Below are 22,093 nucleotides of genomic sequence, written 5' to 3' on the forward strand. Positions count from 1 at the left end.
GTGATTTATTAAATACAATCCCTTGTTGATCCATTTTATCAAAATGTTGTAGAAATGTATTTGAAATTTGAAAAATAGATCTCCAAAATTTCAGTTCTGCCATAGTCAGAGGTTTCTCTACCTCTTAGTCAGTTGTTCTGTAAAGTATTGCTAGTAATATGCTTATAGTAACGACTCTAATATTGCTGGAGAAGTGGTACTTTCACAGTTTTCACTTCTGATATATGTGATGATTTCTGAATAATGCAGCTGGTTGTGCCATGCACTTTATCACTTCCTTGTGCAAGATTTGTTAGCGCCATTGCTGCGTTGATTTCTCTCCAGTATGTTTCATCTTTTCCCTTTTTAGTTGTTGAGCTAGGATTGAATACAAAACAATTAGACTAGTCTTCCAAACAACTAGAAGAAAGTTAAGTAGCTGTATATATCTAGATTCATCTGTCTCTTCTTACTTTTCTATTGATACTGCCTTAAACAGTGAAAGTCAATTTCTGCAGCTGGAAAGATATGCAAGTTGAGTCATTTAAAGTAGGAAATTCTGTTTTATTATTAATAAACTTGGATGGAAAACTATTAACTTCTGTCACATGATAAGCTTAAAACTTAATGAAGTCACGTAGCAGAAAACGATCAAACAACGATTCTTTACTATAAAAAATATGTTCTGGATCTCTAGATAACATACTATTTGTTTGTCTGTCTATCTATCTATTTGTGTAAGTATATATGTGTCCAGAAGTCCCAATCCAATTACAAGGAGCAAAGGAACTCAGCACTTTTTGTTGCAATAATTAGGTTGCAGTAATTAGCTTAACAGCACATCACTAAAATGGTGTGTGATGAATATGTTTGTCAGCTTCGGTAACATATAGACATTCCTTACCTACATTTTTTTTCTTTTCAAACCTGCATTTTATTTATTATTTTTTTTTTTTATAAAAACAAGCTTTATTCTTTCCAACCATTAAAATGTAACACCAAGCAGTACAAAGTTTCCAACAGTTAACATGATACAGACGACAGAATTGAACATTGCAAAAAAAAAAAAAAAAAAAAAAAAAAAAAACAAGTATGAATGTGCACGGCCAAGAGTAATACTGACTATGAATGTGTATGGCCAAGAGTAATACTGAGCACAATTAAAGCTAAGAAAATTTGATCCAACTACCAGCCATAAAGCATGCAAGATGTTACTAGTCAATGATTTAAAACAAAAAGAGGGATTGTGATTTATTCCACCACTCTATATCTAATTGTGGATTTGACCAGGATTTTAAATTTTAAGCAAGGCTATGCATAGCCATGACCCAGTTAGCAGGTATATTTTTCCAATATTTAAAGATAATTACTGTCAAAGTGAGAACAACATTTTGGATCCAAAAATGCACCAGCACTGGTAATGGGAAGTCAGGGTCTTTAGTACCCAATAACCAAAAGGCTGCATTATGTGGCCCCCAGTGCCGAATTGTAACAACTTATGTGATAGCTTGAAAAGTGGTAGTCCATAATGGGGAAACCGTTCCACAACTCCATAGTATTTGGAAATAATCAGATTCCTGGGAGCTATACCTACAACATTGTAAAGATATTTCAGGTCATTTTTTGACCAGTTGACAATGGGAAAGTTACCAACAATGCAGCCATTTAAGCATGGCAAAATCTAACGGCACAGGGATTCACGGGGTCTGTTAACTGCTCCACACAAGACTCCCATACAGAGTCTTGAATATCTAACTTTAGAGTTGTGGCCCATTTGGCTTTTAAATCCCAAATAACTGATACAGATGATTCAAATATAAGCCAGTAAAGTGTTGCTAATTTATTTTGTGATTGTCCTACCTGAGAATGGAGATTTACTTGAAAAAAAAGATTGAGTAACAACAACATCTAGACTGCCAATAACTGTCTATGGAACTTGATCACTGCCTTTAACTGAAGAAATTGCCACCAACTACAGTACAGTTGTGGACACGTCTCCTTCATGGCCATGAAAGACAGGAAGGAATTAAGGTCTTGAGTGCAAATAACCTTAACAAAAAGAATCCCACATTAGATTCAGTTGGGCCATCATAACATCTTTTTGTTCATGGCCAATAGCTCATTCAGCCACAATAGGGATACTAGTGTGAGATATGGGAGGAGGTGTGGGTTGGTCCAGGCACAAGATAAGAGCCAGGTTTCCTCTCCACTGTGGTCCCAAACATTGTAAGAGGAACTTCATCAGGCCACCAGGGAATGTAGGTGCTATAACAGGAGCTCTGAAATTAATATTACCCAGATGGAGGAGGTGTTCATTCTGGCTTAGTTAGGTATAATCCTAATACAACAATACCATATTCTCTCTGATCCAGTAACCCAGATCCTCCCAATTTCCTTGAAAGTATGAGGCATCTGCAGCTCACTCTGGCATAATTCCTTTGTTATAAAAATGCCCCTATGTATGCATTACAGTGAGATATGACATTAGGATTAATTGCCTGGGGGATGTGGTGCAAAACTAAAAGAACCTTAAAGAAAACATATATTTTAATTACCCGAATTCTGGTGAGAAATGGTAGGAGTTTGAGGTTATGTTGTTGAAGCTGCACTTTTATATTCCTAAATGTCTCAGCTGTATTTTTTATCTACCATACAATGTATTTCCAGATACATGAGAACCCCTAAATACCTACATTCTCCCACCACTTTAACAGGGAGTGTGTTCAGTAAGGTCAAAGCATTGTAGGTTCCTTTTGCTAAAGGGAAAATTGTGGATTTGTTGGTATTAATTTGTAGCCCTGTATATTTGGCAGAGTACTGAAAAAAGATAAGCATACGGCAGACTTTATCCTCAGGGTTAGATATCCAAACTGCACAATCATCACCAAATCAAAAGGCAAGAGGAAAATAAATCCCCTTTAGGCTAATTCTACTAGCTGCACACTGTGACTGTAGGCATAGGTCGAGTGTGAATACATAGACTGAGTACACTGTGACTGTAGACATAGGTCGAGTGTGAATACAAAGACTGAGTACACTGTGACTGTAGGCATAGGTTGAGTGTGAATATTTAGACTGAGTACACTGAGACTGTAGGAACAGGTCGAGTGTGAATACATAGACTGAGTACACTGTGACTGTAGGCACAGGTCGAGGGTGAATACATAGACTGAGTACACCATGACTGTAGGCATAAGTCGAGTCTGAATACACAGATTGAGCACACTGTGACTGTAGGCATAGGTCGAGTGTGAATAAATAGACTGAGTACACTTTGACGGTAGGTATAGGTCGAGTGTGAATACATAGACTGAGTACAATGTGACTATAGGCATAGGTCGAGTGTGAATGAATAGACCGAGTACAGTGTGACTGTAGGCATATGTCGAGTGTGAATACATAGACTGAGTACAGTGTGACTGTAGGCATAGGTCGAGTGTAAATACATAGACTGAGTACACTGTGACTGTAGACATAGGTCAACTGTGAATACATAGACTGAGTACACTGTGACTGAAAGCATAGGTTGAGTGTGAATACATAGACTGAGTACACTGTGACTGTAGGCATAGGTGAGTGTGAATACATAGACTGAGTACACTGTGACTGTAGGCATAGATCAAGTGTGAACACATAGACTGAGTACAATGTGACTGTAGACATAGGTCGAGTGTGAATACATAGACTGAGTACACTGTGACTGTAGGTATAGGTCGAGTGTGAATACATAGACTGAGTACACTGTGACTGTAAGCGTAGGTCGAGTGTGAATACATAGACTGAGTACACTGTGACTGTAGGCATAGGTCGAGTGTGAATACATAGACTGAGTGCACTGTGACTGTAGGCACAGATCGAGTGTGAATACATAGACTGAGTGCACTGTGACTGTAGGCACAGATCGAGTGTGACTACATAGACTGAGTAAACTGTGACTGTATGCACAGGTCGAGTGTGAATACATAGACTGAGTACACTGTGACTGTAGGCATAGGTCGAGTGTGAATACATAGACTGAGTACACTGTGACTGTAGGCACAGGTCGAGTGTGAATACATAGACTGAGTACACTGTGACTGTAGGCATAGGTCGAGTGTGAATACACAGACTGAGCACACTGTGACTGTAGGCATAGGTGGAGTGTGAATGCATAGACTGAGTACAGTGTGACTGTAGGCATACGTCGAGTGTGAATACATAGACTGAGTACACTGTGACTGTAGGCATAGGTTGAGTGTGACTACATAGACTGAGTACACTGTGACTGTAGGCACAGATCGAGTGTGAATACATAGACTGAGTACACTGTGACTGTAGGCATAGGTCGAGTGTGAATACACAGACTGAGCACACTGTGACTGTAGGCATAGGTCGAGTGTGAATACATAGACTGAGTACACTTTGACTGTACGCATAGGTCGAGTGTGAATGCAAAGACTGAGTACGGTGTGACTGTAGGCATACGTCGAGTGTGAATACATAGACTGAGTAGACTGTGACTGTAGGCATAGGTCGAGTGTGAATACATAGACTGAGTACACTGTGACTGTAGGCATAGATTGAGTATGAATACATAGACTGAGTACACTGTGACTGTAGGCAGAGGTCAAGTGTGAATACATAGACTGAGTACACTGTGACTGTAGGCATAGGTCGAGTGTGAATACACAGACTGAGCACACTGTGACTGTAGGCATAGGTCGAGTGTGAATACATAGACTGAGTACACTGTGACTGTAGGCATAAGTCGAGTGTGAATACATAGACTGAGTACACTGTGGCTGTAGGCATAGGTCGAGTGTGAATACATGGACTGAGTACACTGTGACTGTAGGCATAGGTCGAGTGTGAATACATAGACTGAGTACACTGTGACTGTAGGCATAGGTCGAGTGTGAATACATAGACTGAGTGCACTGTGACTGTAGGCACAGGTCGTGTGTGAATACATAGACTGAGTACACTGTGACTGTAGGCATAGGTCGAGTGTGAATACATAGACTGAATACACTGTGACTGTAGGCATAGGTCGAGTGTGAATACATAGACTGAATATACTGTGACTACAGGCATAGGTCGAGTGTGAAAATATAGACTGAGTACACTGTGACTGTAGGCATAGATCAAGTGTGAATACATAGACTGAGTACACTGTGACTGTAGGCACAGGTCGAGTGTGAATACATAGACTGAGTACACTGTGACTGTAGGCATAGGTCGAGTGTGAATACACAGACTGAGCACACTGTGACTGTAGGCATAGGTGGAGTGTGAATGCATAGACTGAGTACAGTGTGACTGTAGGCATACGTCGAGTGTGAATACATAGACTGAGTACACTGTGACTGTAGGCATAGGTTGAGTGTGACTACATAGACTGAGTACACTGTGACTGTAGGCACAGATCGAGTGTGAATACATAGACTGAGTACACTGTGACTGTAGGCATAGGTCGAGTGTGAATACACAGACTGAGCACACTGTGACTGTAGGCATAGGTCGAGTGTGAATACATAGACTGAGTACACTTTGACTGTACGCATAGGTCGAGTGTGAATGCAAAGACTGAGTACGGTGTGACTGTAGGCATACGTCGAGTGTGAATACATAGACTGAGTAGACTGTGACTGTAGGCATAGGTCGAATATGAATACATAAACTGAGTATACTGTGACTGTAGGCATAGGTCGAGTGTGAATACATAGACAGAGTTCAGTGTGACTGTAGGCATACATCGAGTGTGAATACATAGACTGAGTACAATGTGACTATAGGCATAGGTCAAGTGTGAATGCATAGACCGAGTACAGTGTGACTGTAGGCATACGTCGAGTGTGAATACATAGACTGAGTACACTGTGACTGTAGGCATAGGTCGAGTGTGAATGCATAGACCGAGTACAGTGTGACTGTAGGCATACATCGAGTGTGAATACATAGACTGAGTACAGTGTGACTGTAGGCATAGGTCGAGTGTAAATACATAGACTGAGTACACTGTGACTGTAGACATAGGTTGACTGTGAATACATAGACTGAGTACACTGTGACTGAAGGCATAGGTCAAGTGTGAATACATAGACTGAGTACACTGTGACTGTAGGCATAGGTGAGTGTGAATACAAAGACTGAGTACACTGTGACTGTAGGCATAGGTCGAGTGTGAATACATAGACTGAGTACACTGTGACTGTAGGCATAGGTCGAGTGTGAATATGTAGACTGAGTACACTGTGACTGTAGGCATAGGTCGAGTGTGAATACGTAGACTGAGTACACTGTGACTGTAGGCATAGGTCGAGTGTGAATACATAGACTGAGTACAGTACACTGTGACGGTAGGCATAGGTTGATTGTGAATACATAGACTGTGTACACTGTGATGGTAGGCATAGGTCGAGTGTGAATACATAGACTGAATACACTGTGACTATAGGCATAGGTCGAGTGTGAATATATAGACTGAGTACACTGTGACTGTAGGCATAGATCAAGTGTGATTACATAGACTGAGTAGGCATAGGTCGAGTGTGAATACATAGACTGAGTACACTGTGACTGTAGGCATAGATTGAGTGTGAATACATAGACTGAGTTCACTGTGACTGTAGGCAGAGGTCAAGTGTGAATACATAGACTGAGTACACTGTGACTGTAGGCATAGGTCGAGTGTGAATACATAGACTGAGTACACTGTGACTGTAGGCATAAGTCGAGTGTGAATACATAGACTGAGTACACTGTGGCTGTAGGCATAGGTCGAGTGTGAATACATGGACTGAGTACACTGTGACTGTAGGCATAGGTCGAGTGTGAATACATAGACTGAGTACACTGTGACTGTAGGCATAGGTCGAGTGTGAATACATAGACTGAGTGCACTGTGACTGTAGGCACAGGTCGTGTGTGAATACATAGACTGAGTACACTGTGACTGTAGGCATAGGTCGAGTGTGAATACATAGACTGAATACACTGTGACTGTAGGCATAGGTCGAGTGTGAATACATAGACTGAATATACTGTGACTACAGGCATAGGTCGAGTGTGAAAATATAGACTGAGTACACTGTGACTGTAGGCATAGATCAAGTGTGAATACATAGACTGAGTAGGCATAGGTCGAGTGTGAATACATAGACTGAGTACACTGTGACTGTAGGCATAGATCGAGTGTGAATACATGGACAGAGTACACTGTGACTGTAGGCACAGGTTGAGTGTGAATACATAGCCTGAATACACTGTGACTGTAGGCATAGGTCGAGTGTGAATACATAGACTGAGTAAAGTGTGACTGTAGGTATAGGTTGAGTGTGACTACATAGACTGAGTACACTGTGACTGTAGGCATAGGTCGAGTGTGAATACACAGACTGAGTACACTGTGACTGTAGGCATAGGTCGAGTGTGAATACACAGACTGAGTACACTGTGACTGTAGGCATAGGTCAAGTGTGAATACATAGACTGAGTACGAATACTGCTAGCACAAAAAGGAGTGGGGAAATAGGATAGCTTTGTCATGTAACTTGGTAATGGGGAAGGGATCTAATATAGTTTTGTTACTTAAGATATGCGCTGTTGAAATGATGCATAAAAGTTTACACCAGTCAATAAAAGTTGGTGGAAATTCAGTCTTTGACAGCACTTACCAAATAAATTCTCAATGGATACAGTCAAAGGTTTTGCTGAAGTCTATTTACAACTCTGTTGTTCGTTTCTCATAGCGACTAGACAGTATTTGCATGTTTAATCAGTAATGAACCAAATCTGAGCTACTTGCTGACCCATTTATAAAGTCCAAGTGATTCTGTACCACTAAGCTAGGCAGTTCTTTCTACAGCCTGTTGGCCAGAAGCTTAGCAAATATTTTAATATTCAACTGTAACAAAGAAATAGGCTGATAATTGGCCAGGTCCAGTGGGTCCTTTGTTGGCTTTGAAAACATCAGTACTTTTGCACAACACAAATCTAGTTGAAAGTAATCTCTAGAGATTGAAATTGGTTCTACAACAGATTTACCACCGCTTCCTTAATACACTGGCAAAATTATGCTGGAACACCATCTAACCCCAGTGCCTTGCCTATGGCCATGGAATTAATGACAGGGCAATTTTCCCCTAGGGCTATACATTTGTTTAGACTATTAACCTGTTTAGCTAACAGAATATGGAAGTCAAATTCACCCCACCAGTGTTCAGTTTTAATCATTTCCCATTTACCTTAACTTTGACAAAGTTCTTGGACAAAGCGTTTGTCAATTGCCTCCAAATTTACCAAAACAATTCCAAACCTGTCCTTAATTGCCCCTATAGCTAACTCTTGATGATGTACCTTGCAATTCACAGCCAATAACTTATTCTAGGTAGTTCCTTTTGCCCAGTAGAATAGATGCCACCTTTCCCACTTAGTTGCTAGGTTGGCATACAAAAACAGTTTGTATTGTTTCTTAAGATGAACAGGCTCCCTAAATGATGTGTTGCTATGACTACCTTCTCTTTTGACAACAGACTCCAGCTCCACAATACACAGTTCCCATGATGTTTGTATCCTGTCCTGTTAATACCTCTTCCTACATATGTACTCCATGATTCATTGCCAGCATTGCCATTTCAAATTATCCCAGACTCTGTGCAATCCTAATGAAGTGATAACATATTCCTCCCAAAAAGGTGAAACTCATCTCAGCTATTCCCTGAATGGTTGTTGCTTTAGCAATAGGGGATCCATTCTCCAAGGTTTGTGGACACTACAATAAGCCTAGAGACTAAGCATAAATGTGATCATGGCATGATCTGAAAATCTGACTGGTACAACAGATGTCTCTATAAATCTATACAGATCCTTGTGATTAGCTAACCACATATCAAGCCTACTGGCCATTCCCCCTGTGCCGATATAGATATAATCGTTGATGGATGGATACTGAACGCTGCATATCTCAACCAAATTCGGGTCTTGCATACCCTTGATATGTGCCTAATCCTTCCTGCTGGAAGGTAGTTCCCTATTAGTCTATCACTACATTAAAGTCCCTCCCCCAATTAATATCATGTATTCCTTATACCAGAATTCCATGATTACTTAAAACATATTTGTAACCAGGGATGGGTCATCCTCATTTGGACTGCAAAAGTTAGCCAATATTACCAAGCCCGGCCCAGGACTTAGCAACAGGACTTCCCATCTACCTGCTGCATTGGTATGTGTATGAATTACCCTCCATCTTAAACTCTCGCACAACAAAATCACTACACTTCTGTTAGCAGAGGCACAAGATGTGTGCCACATCTCAGCTCATTTAGCAAATACAGCCTTCATAAATTTCTTATTTACCATGATTTCCTGTAATAAGATAAAATGTTGCTTATGTTTACACAAGTATGAAATGATTGCCTTTATCCTCCATGGAGTAACCATCCCTTTCATATTCTAACCAACTCCCCTAAACATGACATCACTTAATGTGTCTCTCTGTGGAGAGGTGGCTTTGTAATGTAATGCCCTTAAATGACCATTAAAAGCCTGCATATGTAGCACTATGGACTCATTCAAAATAACTCAATATTTTCCATCTTCTCTCAGCTGCACTGCTGGGCATGAGTTCATATGAACCATTGATGTACATGTAATTGCAACTATGTTGGTGTCTCTGTTACTGCCTCACTCTATATTGTGTCTCTGTTAATGCTTCACTCTATATATTGTGCACACTGTTACTTGAATTTGTATTTGTTTTCTATATAATTAATATTGTTAGCTTTGTTAGCATTTGTTACTGTTTTAGAGCTTTTCTCCCCAGGCCTCCACTGAAAACAGGCTCCTGGCCCAGTTGGACACTACCCGGTTAACAAATGTAATAAATAAATAAGTAAATAAATAGAGATATCAACAGAACAGAAACAACAACTGCAATCAAATTACTACAACAAAAACAAACCAATGTAACAGTGTGAAACCCCTAATTAGACTGATCCACCATAGATAAATATGCAAGAAACCTTCTAATGTGACTATTAGGTTCATACATTCATAGATGTTTACTAGGCTAGCAACCACAAGGGCCTTCTTAAGCCTAGCCATACATCCAAAATCTCTAAAAAGTTGTGTTAACCTTGATAAGTGTAAGCAGAGGCTTAGGAGGTTAAACATTTACAAGCAGGGGCCTGGAAGATGAACCATTTACACGCTGCCTGTGTCCATTAGAGGCATAGGTGCCAAACCAGGGATGAATTTCTTGTTCCCTATCCAATTGTCCAAATTACTTTTGAGTTGGGTTAGGGAGGAGCTCTGCTTCACATGGATGGAGAGCCTATTCCATAGCCGGGGTAGTCTCAGGGATATATACCTGTCTCTCCAGAAGATCCTATTTATATCACAGGCAAGGTTTAAGACTTTAGAACAGGTAATTCTGGTGCTGTTTGTTTTGTGGATATGCAGGAGGTCCATCAGAGTGGGGTCTGAAAATGGCCTGTATGACAGGCATAGCTCTCCCCTCAGCAGCCTGTAGGAGACAGAAAACAGGAACAGAGCCTTGAGGCAGTCTGCATAGGACATGTTACTTACACCCTATATTCTTTTAGTGAGGAATCTCTGTGGACATTACAATTATTGTCTATGCCTGGTTAGGTGCATAGCAAAACTGGCACAGGTCTGATGAATGCCGAATACAGTGGAACAGTGACTTCCTTGGACTTATATGCCATACCTTTGTTTACAAGTTGCACAACATTGAATGATTTTCTCATATTGCAGACACATGATGGTCAAAGGCTAGATTTCTGTCTATGTGTGTCCCCAAGTCCCTGACTACTGGATCATCTCTTAGGGGTGTGTTGTCAATATAACAGCTATCATGGATAGATGATTTCCCGAAGGATACTATTATGCATTTATTAGCATTTAGTTTTAGTCCATGACTCTGGAACAGTTGTTTGTATCAACCTTTCCTGGAGAACATTTGTGTCAGTGTGTGATTCAATGACAGCTCCTAATTTGCAATCATCTGTAAATTTATTCAGCCTGAGGCCATTGACATTGGCCTTGACTTCAGAGAAGTAAATGCCAAAAAGAAGCAGTCCCAGGATCAATCCTTGAGGGACTCCGCTAGTGACTGGCCTCTTTGTAGAGATGGTCTCCCCAGTTCTAACTTCCTGGCTCTTATCTGTCAGCCAGCTGGCTATCCACTGGGTTACACAAGGGTTTGTACCTAACCTCTTAAGTTTGTCAACAATGCCTGAGTGGGTGATTGAGTTGGGGATTGTGTTAAATGCCTTGGCCAGGTCAAGGTAGGCAGTGTAAAACATATTGCCCTCATTCATTGCTTTGGTGACCTTCTCAAAGAAGTCCAAAACCTACCCTTGATGAAACCAAATTGGGTGGGGTCCAATATCTGGAGGTTTTCTGTGTCATTATCAATTATTTCCATGATAATTCTTTCCATGGCTTTGCGTATGAGATTAGTGAGACTTATGGGTCTGTAGTTTCCAGGGTCTGTAGATAGCCCACCTTTGTGCAGAGGGATAACTGTTGCTATTCTCCATTCCTGAAGAATGAAGCCTGCTTCTCAGTTTGCAATTCTGGTGAGAAAAAATACATGTTCTCTGTCTCCCTAAGGGCACTATTCGCCACTGAATCTGACAAAGGGTCATATTTATTGGTGAGGGGTACTCTAGCCATGAAAAGAGAAGATTTAGTCCTGGTAGTTGATTTATGTCTCAGTTGTCCCTATTTATTTAGAGTTGCAGAAATAGAGAGCGGCTTTGTGCATGTAAGACCCTTTTGGCAGCATATGCAGATAGGAGTCCACTTTTTGTGAGTTATGAAACATTCGTTGGGTGTTATCTTTAATCAACTACAGGCTGGCTGGATAACAAAGTTGTACCTTAAAGCCCAATTGTCTGCAGTGACGAAGATACAGGGCAATGCCTTTTCTTTACCAGCATAGTGTAGAACTGTAGTCTGTTGACACCTTAAGCTGGTGCCTTGTAATTGAGACGCTAGTGCCCAACTTTCTGGCTTTTTGCAAAGTCTGCTCCCTATCATTATAGTCCAAAACCTAACAATGAAATGTCTTGAGTTGTTACTGCAGGCATTTCAGGGTAGAATTCTATGAGCTTACTCAATGATCGGGGATTTGATTGCCCCAAGATATGTGCTAAGTGTTTTCAATAAAGATGGTGGACTCCAATCCCTTGACGTTTTCTGTTAGGCCAATAAACTGCAACTTGTTCATGTTAGCACAGTCCTTCAATTTGGACTCCAGTTGCACAGTGTGGGACTGCAGATCTTGCACAGCTGTAGAATGCAATGTTACTATGGCCTGATATCCCACAAGTTCCCATTGTTGCTGATGCAAGGCAGTTTGTATAACAGTAAGCTGAGTATCATGATTGGCTGTAACTGCCTTTATTTGATGAATATCCACTGCAGCCCCTTTCATTAGAGCAGAAAGGGCATAAATAGAGGCACAGAGTGCCTGATGTTCCTCTGAACACAAGTCTGACTCTTTGGCCATTGTTCAGCCATGTAATTGGGTTGCCATGACACTAAGACTCTTTGATCTTTTAGTCGACTGTTCTTTTGCTGGTTGCCATAACCCTTGGGGGTATCAAACATCCAAAAGGTAGCCTACTGAAAGGCAATTTACACCACAACTTGTTTTAAACTTTAAATCACAGGCAGGTCATGATTTATTTTGTACCACATATTCTATGGAAGGCAGCAGAACCTCTTAAGCAATTGACTCCATGCAGATACCCATGCATGGCACCTCCTTATCTACATTATATGCATTTCATCAATCATTTATCTCCATCCTCTTTTTGTCTTCAACCACTCATGTAAAATCTATATAATCACAATAACCATCCCCATTTGCTCTAAAAATAGAATGTGACATGATACACATGCAAAGCAGCCACACTCAAGCTCTACAACCTCCCCTTCCTAAATCAAATGGGATGAAGTTGTATTACATTTTCATTATCATCAACATTGTTAGAGTACAACCTTCTGTAAAAATATGCTTTTATCTAAATTAAATAACATTGTTAGAGTTCAACCTTCTGTAAAAATATGCTTTTATCTAAATTAAATAACATTGTTAGAGTACAACCTTCTGTAAAAATATGCTTTTATCTAAATTAAATAACATTGTTAGAGTTCAACCTTCTATAAAAATATGTTTTTATCTAAATTAAATAACATTGTTAGAGTTCAACCTTCTGTAAAAATATGCTTTTATCTAAATTAAATAACATTGTTAGAGTTCAACCTTCTATAAAAATATGTTTTTATCTAAATTAAATAACATTGTTAGAGTTCAACCTTCTATAAAAATATGTTTTTATCTAAATTAAATAACATTGTTAGAGTACAACCTTCTATAAAATATGTTTTTATCTAAATTAAATAACATTGTTAGAGTACAACCTTCTATAAAAATATGCTTTTATCTAAATTAAATAACATTGTTAGAGTTCAACCTTCTGTAAAAATATGCTTTTATCTAAATTAAATAACATTGTTAGAGTACAACCTTCTATAAAAATATGCTTTTATCTAAATTAAATAACATTGTTAGAGTACAACCTTCTATAAAAATATGCTTTTATCTAAATTAAATAACATTGTTAGAGTACAACCTTCTATAAAAATATGCTTTTATCTAAATTAAATAACATTGTTAGAGTACAACCTTCTATAAAAATAGTTTTTTATCTAAATTAAACAACATTGTTAGAATACAACCTTCTATAAAAATATGCTTTTATCTAAATTAAATAACATTGTTAGAGTACAACCTTCTATAAAAATATGCTTTTATCTAAATTAAATAACATTGTTAGAGTACAACCTTCTATAAAAATATGCTTTTATCTAAATTAAATAACATTGTTAGAGTACAACCTTCTATAAAAATATGTTTTATCTAAATTAAATAACATTGTTAGAGTACAACCTTCTATAAAAATATGCTTTTATCTAAATTAAATAACATTGTTAGAGTACAACCTTCTATAAAAATATGTTTTTATCTAAATTAAATAACATTGTTAGAGTACAACCTTCTATAAAAATATGCTTTTATCTAAATTAAATAATATTGTTAGAGTACAACCTTCTATAAAATATGCTTTTATCTAAATTAAATAACATTGTTAGAGTACAACCTTCTGTAAAAATATGTTTTTATCTAAATTAAATAACATTGTTAGAGTACAACCTTCTGTAAAAATATGTTTTTATCTAAATTAAATAACATTGTTAGAGTACAACCTTCTATAAAAATATGTTTTTATCTAAATTAAATAACATTGTTAGAGTACAACCTTCTATAAAAATATGCTTTTATCTAAATTAAATAACATTGTTAGAGTACAACCTTCTATAAAAATATGCTTTCATCTAAATTAAATAACATTGTTAGAGTACAACCTTCTATAAAAATATGCTTTTATCTAAATTAAATAACATTGTTAGAGTACAACCTTCTATAAAAATATGCTTTTATCTAAATTAAATAACATTGTTAGAGTACAACCTTCTATAAAAATATGCTTTTATCTAAATTAAATAACATTGTTAGAGTACAACCTTCTATAAAAATATGCTTTTATCTAAATTAAATAACATTGTTAGAGTACAACCTTCTATAAAAATATGCTTTTATCTAAATTAAATAACATTGTTAGAGTACAACCTTCTATAAAAATATGCTTTTATCTAAATTAAATAACATTGTTAGAGTACAACCTTCTATAAAAATATGTTTTATCTAAATTAAATAACATTGTTAGAGTACAACCTTCTATAAAAATATGCTTTTATCTAAATTAAATAACATTGTTAGAGTACAACCTTCTATAAAAATATGTTTTATCTAAATTAAATAACATTGTTAGAGTACAACCTTCTATAAAAATATGCTTTTATCTAAATTAAATAATATTGTTAGAGTACAACCTTCTATAAAATATGCTTTTATCTAAATTAAATAACATTGTTAGAGTACAACCTTCTGTAAAAATATGTTTTATCTAAATTAAATAACATTGTTAGAGTACAACCTTCTATAAAATATGCTTTTATCTAAATTAAATAACATTGTTAGAGTACAACCTTCTATAAAAATATGCTTTTATCTAAATTAAATAACATTGTTAGAGTACAACCTTCTATAAAAATATGCTTTTATCTAAATTAAATAACATTGTTAGAGTACAACCTTCTATAAAAATATGCTTTTATCTAAATTAAATAACATTGTTAGAGTACAACCTTCTATAAAAATATGTTTTATCTAAATTAAATAACATTGTTAGAGTACAACCTTCTATAAAAATATGCTTTTATCTAAATTAAATAACATTGTTAGAGTACAACCTTCTATAAAAATATGTTTTTATCTAAATTAAATAACATTGTTAGAGTACAACCTTCTATAAAAATATGCTTTTATCTAAATTAAATAATATTGTTAGAGTACAACCTTCTATAAAATATGCTTTTATCTAAATTAAATAACATTGTTAGAGTACAACCTTTTGTAAAAATATGTTTTTATCTAAATTAAATAACATTGTTAGAGTACAACCTTCTATAAAAATATGTTTTTATCTAAATTAAATAACATTGTTAGAGTACAACCTTCTGTAAAAATATGTTTTTATCTAAATTAAATAACATTGTTAGAGTACAACCTTCTATAAAAATATGTTTTTATCTAAATTAAATAACATTGTTAGAGTACAACCTTCTATAAAAATATGCTTTTATCTAAATTAAATAATATTGTTAGAGTACAACCTTCTATAAAATATGCTTTTATCTAAATTAAATAACATTGTTAGAGTACAACCTTCTATAAAAATATGTTTTTATCTAAATTAAATAACATTGTTAGAGTACAACCTTCTATAAAAATATGCTTTTATCTAAATTAAATAACATTGTTAGAGTACAACCTTCTATAAAAATATGCTTTTATCTAAATTAAATAACATTGTTAGAGTACAACCTTCTATAAAAATATGCTTTTATCTAAATTAAATAACATTGTTAGAGTACAACCTTCTATAAAAATATGCTTTTATCTAAATTAAATAACATTGTTAGAGTACAACCTTCTATAAAAATATGCTTTTATCTAAATTAAATAACATTGTTAGAGTACAACCTTCTATAAAAATATGTTTTTATCTAAATTAAATAACATTGTTAGAGTACAACCTTCTATAAAAATATGCTTTTATCTAAATTAAATAACATTGTTAGAGTACAACCTTCTATAAAAATATGTTTTTATCTAAATTAAATAACATTGTTAGAGTACAACCTTCTATAAAAATATGCTTTTATCTAAATTAAATAATATTGTTAGAGTACAACCTTCTATAAAATATGCTTTTATCTAAATTAAATAACATTGTTAGAGTACAACCTTTTGTAAAAATATGTTTTTATCTAAATTAAATAACATTGTTAGAGTACAACCTTCTATAAAAATATGTTTTTATCTAAATTAAATAACATTGTTAGAGTACAACCTTCTATAAAAATATGCTTTTATCTAAATTAAATAACATTGTTAGAGTACAACCTTCTATAAAAATATGCTTTTATCTAAATTAAATAACATTGTTAATGAATATGGATATATGAAAGAAATTAAAAACACTTTTTACTTTCATTAACCTTTGAATTTGGAAATAAAAATTTGCACTCTGTATTAATTTTATGAAGTGCTAATAATAAATTATACTGTTTGTATTTTAAGAGGACTGTTTCATTTGTTCTTTTGTGATTTTTTTTTCATTTAGTGCCTTAAAATGTATTTGAATGAACAAATAAATAAGCATAATATCACAGAAAGAAGTCAGGACTCCACACAAAGTAGAGTTTAGTGATTTTGTCTCTATTAGAAACTTCATCAGAATAATCAGTACAAGCAACCCCCACCCTTAAATACATCTCCTACAGCATTAATAATGACATAATTTCCTGTAGATGATGCATGCAAAATAAAATCCATATTGAAGTGGTAACACTACTTCCAAATCTCATTTATTTATTTATTTTATTTTATTTTATTTTACATTTGTTGACCGGGATAGTCCAACTGGATACATGTCCATTTTTAGCGGAGGCCCGTGGAGAAAAGCTACAAGATAATAATACACTTTGAACATTTAGTAAATGCTAGTTTCAAGCAGATTATAGTCATAATTTAAACCATAGTAGCAATGTTTCAAACTTGAATATATGTGTATACAGATACACTTAAATATTCAGCCACATATTTACAAATAAAACTCTGCTTTTAACCTTAAATTTGAACTGATGGACATAGCACTATTCAAACCAGGATACGCGGAGGCATTTGCGCTCATTTGCAATCTCAATTCCTTCAGTTCCAAGAAATCATTTAGGGGCCCTCCCCTCTTCCCCATTATGACTTGATCTATGATGGTAAATCTAAAATAATGATAAATCTAAAATAATGTCCATCATGTGTAGCAATGTGTGCAGCTAAGGCATGTTTCATGTCTCTCTTCTTAATATCATAATTGTATTGGTATATACGTGTTCTAAGTGCATTAATAGTTTTTCCTATGTAATAACAAGAACATAGGGAGCACACTGCTAAATATACCACACCTTTACTACTGCATGTGTACTTATTTTTGAGGAAGTATTTCCCATAATTGGGTATCCATGCTTCTCTACCTTCCTGAATATTCCTACATTGTAGGCAAAACCCACATTTCATCATACCCCCCCATAATTTCTCACACTACTGTGGGTTTCAGTTATGTTCTTAAGACTGGTGTCTTTCTTATATATTATTTTGGGCATTGTTCCCACTAATTCCAAGTAATCTTGGTTGGTCCCAAATATATTCCATTTATGTGTTAATATATTTTTGATGTCATAAAACTGGTTGTTAAATCTGAAAATAGTTGATTTTCCAAAACTGTTGCTGTTTTTCTGTTCACTCTCTATTTCTACCAACCCAGGAAGAAATAGAGAGTGAACAAAAAAACAGCAACAGTTCTTGGAACTGAAGGAATTGAGATGGCAAATGAGAGCAAATGCCTCTGAGTATCCTGGTTTGAATAGTGCTTTGTCCATCAGTTTGATTTTAAGGTTAAAAGCAGAGTTTTATTTGTAAATATGTGGCTGAGTATTTAAGTGTATCTGTATACACATATATTCAAGTATGAAACATTGTTACCATGTTTTACATGAATGGAGATTTTGAAAGTTATGTTGCCACTTTAATATGGATTTTATTCTGCATGCATCATCTACAGGAAATGATGTCATTAATGCTGTAGGAGATGTATTTAAGGGTGGGGTTGCTTGTACTGATTATTCTGATGAAGTTTCTAATAAAGAGACGAAAGTGCTAAACTCTACTTTGTGTGGATTCCTGACTTCTTTCTGTTGCTTTACAGTTTTTGCGGCTGTTTTTTTACTTCAGTTTATATAAACATAATAGCTAATGGAAAACACAAACATGTATAATAAAAGAAAATAAACTTATTTACCTGACACATTTACTTGGTCCATGATCCACAGTTTCTAAAAGCAAAATAAATTTAATGCACATTAAACTTCAAAAAAATCAGCATTCCTATCATATCAATTATCATTTCCAAAACTTTAGTTTAAAAAATATTTAAGTAAAAATTGTAATCAAATTAGCTAGAGACACAATGAACCTGTACTTTACTATGATTCTTCTGACATGTAATCAACTAAGCTTGCTCAGCGATGCACTGATTTACCAAAGTTGCATAATGCACAAACTAGTACATAGTGACATTTATTTTTAAACTACCCTAAATTTGCAATCTTGCCAAATGCCAATGAGTTTCAGTTTGATCACTGTCTAGCCTGGTCATTTATGAGTCATTGTTCTTGCTATGGACACTGTTCTCTATGATGTTTTCCAAGGGGAGCTCCTGATTTACAATGATTTTGATTTCTGTGTAAAGGCAGTACTGCTATAATCCATTGTGTCAATTAATGCTAAGTCATTTACAAAGTATCTTAGTATAAAATGTAGTTTTAGTAGTACCACTTTACGAATTAACTGGAACTGAGTCAGCAGCAGGCAAAGAAGGACACTACATAAAATTAAAAAAACAATGTATTAAGTACTTTCATCTGTTTATATCCAGTGACTTCAGAATAGTACATACACAAAAAAGATAAGAATTTAAACTCTCTCCCCATAGCATGTGGTATAAACCAACCAATATGTTACACAGTGGTAAAAAGCAAAACACTACTGACAACCCTACCACAAATGTATTCCAATTAATCACTTGAAATTAATAAATACGCACCAAACATTGAATAATAAAATATATATATACAAAAGTAATAAAAATTAAAAAAAACATGAGTTTCTGTTCTTACACCTATATAAATCAAACTAGATACAATTGCAATTTTATTATACTAGCCAAAGAGAGTGATTCATTCAATCCAGGAAAAGTTCATGCATTGAGCCTAATTTGCCAAATTAGCTCTTTTAGCTCAAAGATTTCAGAGCAAAGGCCCCCATGGAAATTTATCTCGACCTTATCTAGACCATAAAAAGAAACCTATGTGTGGGATTTTGTGGACATGCTTAAACAGGGTGTTATTCCTATTCATATACCCAATATTGTACGTGTTCATAAATAGGCTCTTTAAATTTCCTCTCTGTTTTCCCAACATAAAAACATGAACTTAACTGATATTTTGCCACATATTTCAACCCAGAAGTTATATGTACAACAAAATGATGGTTTTATAAAAAAATTAGCTATAGTGGTACTTTCTCCCTCTAAAACAAACTTGCATTGATAGCAAGAGCCACATTTGAATGTACCCTTCTTTCTATTGTTAGAATGAAAAAAAAAACAGTGTTCTCTAGAAGGTTTTAAATACTTTTCCCTTTTCTAAAGACAATAATGGCTTTATCTCCTACTTTTTTCATTATTTGGTCAAAAGCAGTAAAAACATTCCAATTTTTCATTAATACCTGCCTAATATCTAGGTGGTCATAAGTAAACACATTAATAAAAGAATCAGATTAAGTAACAGCACCTTGTGTCCTAATATCACCGGTGGGAATGATAGTCTTACTAAAATCATCATCCACCCTCCCTCACATAAGTAGGTGGAAAATTCCATCAGTCTATTTAGCTGATTTTATTACATTTCTCATGAACTAAGTCAGTAGGATAACCACTTGTTAAAAACATTTTGATTAACTTATCACATTTTTTTACAAACAGTTCATCATCAGAAACAATCCTTGCTAAGCAGACAAACTGCCCCTTGACAATACCTCTTTTTGGATGAAGAGAATGGGAACTGGTAAAATGTAAAATATAATTGTAATGTGTTGCTTTCCTATATAAATTAATTATAAACACATTCCTTGGAGGATCCTTCATGATTTCAGCATCCAAATAATTGATTTTTTTCATATTAAACGATTGTGGGAATCTTAAAAAAAGTTGGTGGAACTGATATAATCTAAAAAATCATGCATTTCATCCAAGGTATTATTCCATGTTATAAAAATATCATCTAAAAAGTGGGTATACATAACCCAAGGTGGTTGACTAAAATCATTAAACAAAAATTTCCTTTCCCTTTAAATCATAACAATGTTGGCAAACACAGGGGCCCAAGCAGGCCCCATGGCTACTCCTTCCATTTACAGATAGTATTGTCCTTTAAAAAAATAAAATTATTCTTTAAAACTAACTCCATAAGAACCACCAAACCTGATGTTTACTAGGTGAAAGATTTGCAGATTCAAAAAGAAATTCCTGAAATAATTCTAAGTCAATATCATGGGGAGTGACATTAAATAAATTAACAAAATCAATGGTGAGAAAACAGGTATCTTCACAAAAATTATTTGTCTTTATTTAAAAAGTCCCACAAATCCTTACGCTAGAGCCATTTAGTTAATTATGTATCTTTAAGAGTATAGTCTATATACCTTGCTAAAGGGTGAGTTTTTGACCTCCCTGCATTAACAATGGCTATTAAGGGACGATCTGCTAGACTTTTATGTATCTTCTAAATTCCGAAGATGGACAGAACAGTGGGGAAGGGGGCATTAAAAAAATACAAATCACCATGGGATATCTGCCCCAGATCAAATACATCCTTTAAAAAACAATTCATTTTCATATAAGAAATGTTGACACAATTAATGGAAGATTCTTCATAAGAAACTTAATTTAATAGCAAATTCTATTACCATATTCTGTCTTGTGCATAATAATGACCCCCTCCCTTATCCAGTTTCATCACTGTCATCTCCTTATTTTGGCAAAGTTCTTTCAATAGCCTCCATTCTGAGTAAGATAAATTGTGATGTGTCTCACTTGCAATCGTATGCAACATTGTCCTAAAATTAAATGTACAAACAACACCAAGGAAGGGTATAATGGAGGGTTACATAAACTCTTCCTATGTAAAATATTGTAAAAATGTTTAATTAATTTGGTCCAAATAATAATTTTAAATTCAGTTTTATCAAAAACATTAAATCTATAACAATGTCTTCACTCTTGGACCTTTTAGTGGGCACAAAAGGGAAACTTTTTGACAACAAGTTTGCGTGTTTGCATCCCATTGAAAAATCACTGTAATTGTAAATCATAAAATCCCCTTTATCATGTAATCTAATGGCAGGGGCACATGGCTTTTAAATTTTTATTACATTTATATATATTTTTTATTATTCAATGTTTGGTCCTTATTTGTTGATTTCAAGTGATTAATTGTAATGCTTTTTGTCAGTGGTGTTCTGCTTTTTACCACTATGTAACATATTGGTTGGTTTATACCATGTGTTTTGAGAATGGAGTTTAAATTCTTGTCTTTTTTGTGTATATACTATTCTGATGAAGTCATTGGATACAAGCAGACGGAAATGCTTAATAAATTGGTCTGCATAATTTTATATAGTGTCTTCCTGACTGGGAGTGCTTGCCTGCTGCTGATTCGGTTCCAGATGCTATCTTGTTCATTCGTTTTCTGTGCTTGGTTCCAGGTTTGTGTAATACTTCCTTATGTTTGAAGCAGT

General features: G+C 35.1%; 1 protein-coding gene across 1 annotated transcript in view; it reads right to left on the bottom strand.

Annotated features, from left to right (window-relative positions):
• MKX (mohawk homeobox) overlaps positions 1-22,093 on the bottom strand; it is a 452,149-nt gene that overhangs the window by 1,671 nt on the left and 428,385 nt on the right. The window contains exons 6-7 of the mRNA XM_044066669.1: positions 18,537-18,570; positions 1-357 (exon numbers count right to left, since the gene is read on the bottom strand). The exon at positions 1-357 is cut by the window's left edge and continues 1,671 nt beyond it. Of these exons, the coding sequence (XP_043922604.1) occupies positions 177-357; positions 18,537-18,570 (215 nt within the window). The 3' untranslated portion in view covers positions 1-176. The remainder of the gene's footprint in view (positions 358-18,536; positions 18,571-22,093) is intronic.

This window comes from Protopterus annectens, chromosome 3.part1 (genome assembly GCF_019279795.1).
Source record: "Protopterus annectens isolate FY-2018-M chromosome 3.part1, PAN1.0, whole genome shotgun sequence".
Classification (NCBI taxonomy): domain Eukaryota; kingdom Metazoa; phylum Chordata; order Ceratodontiformes; family Protopteridae; genus Protopterus; species Protopterus annectens.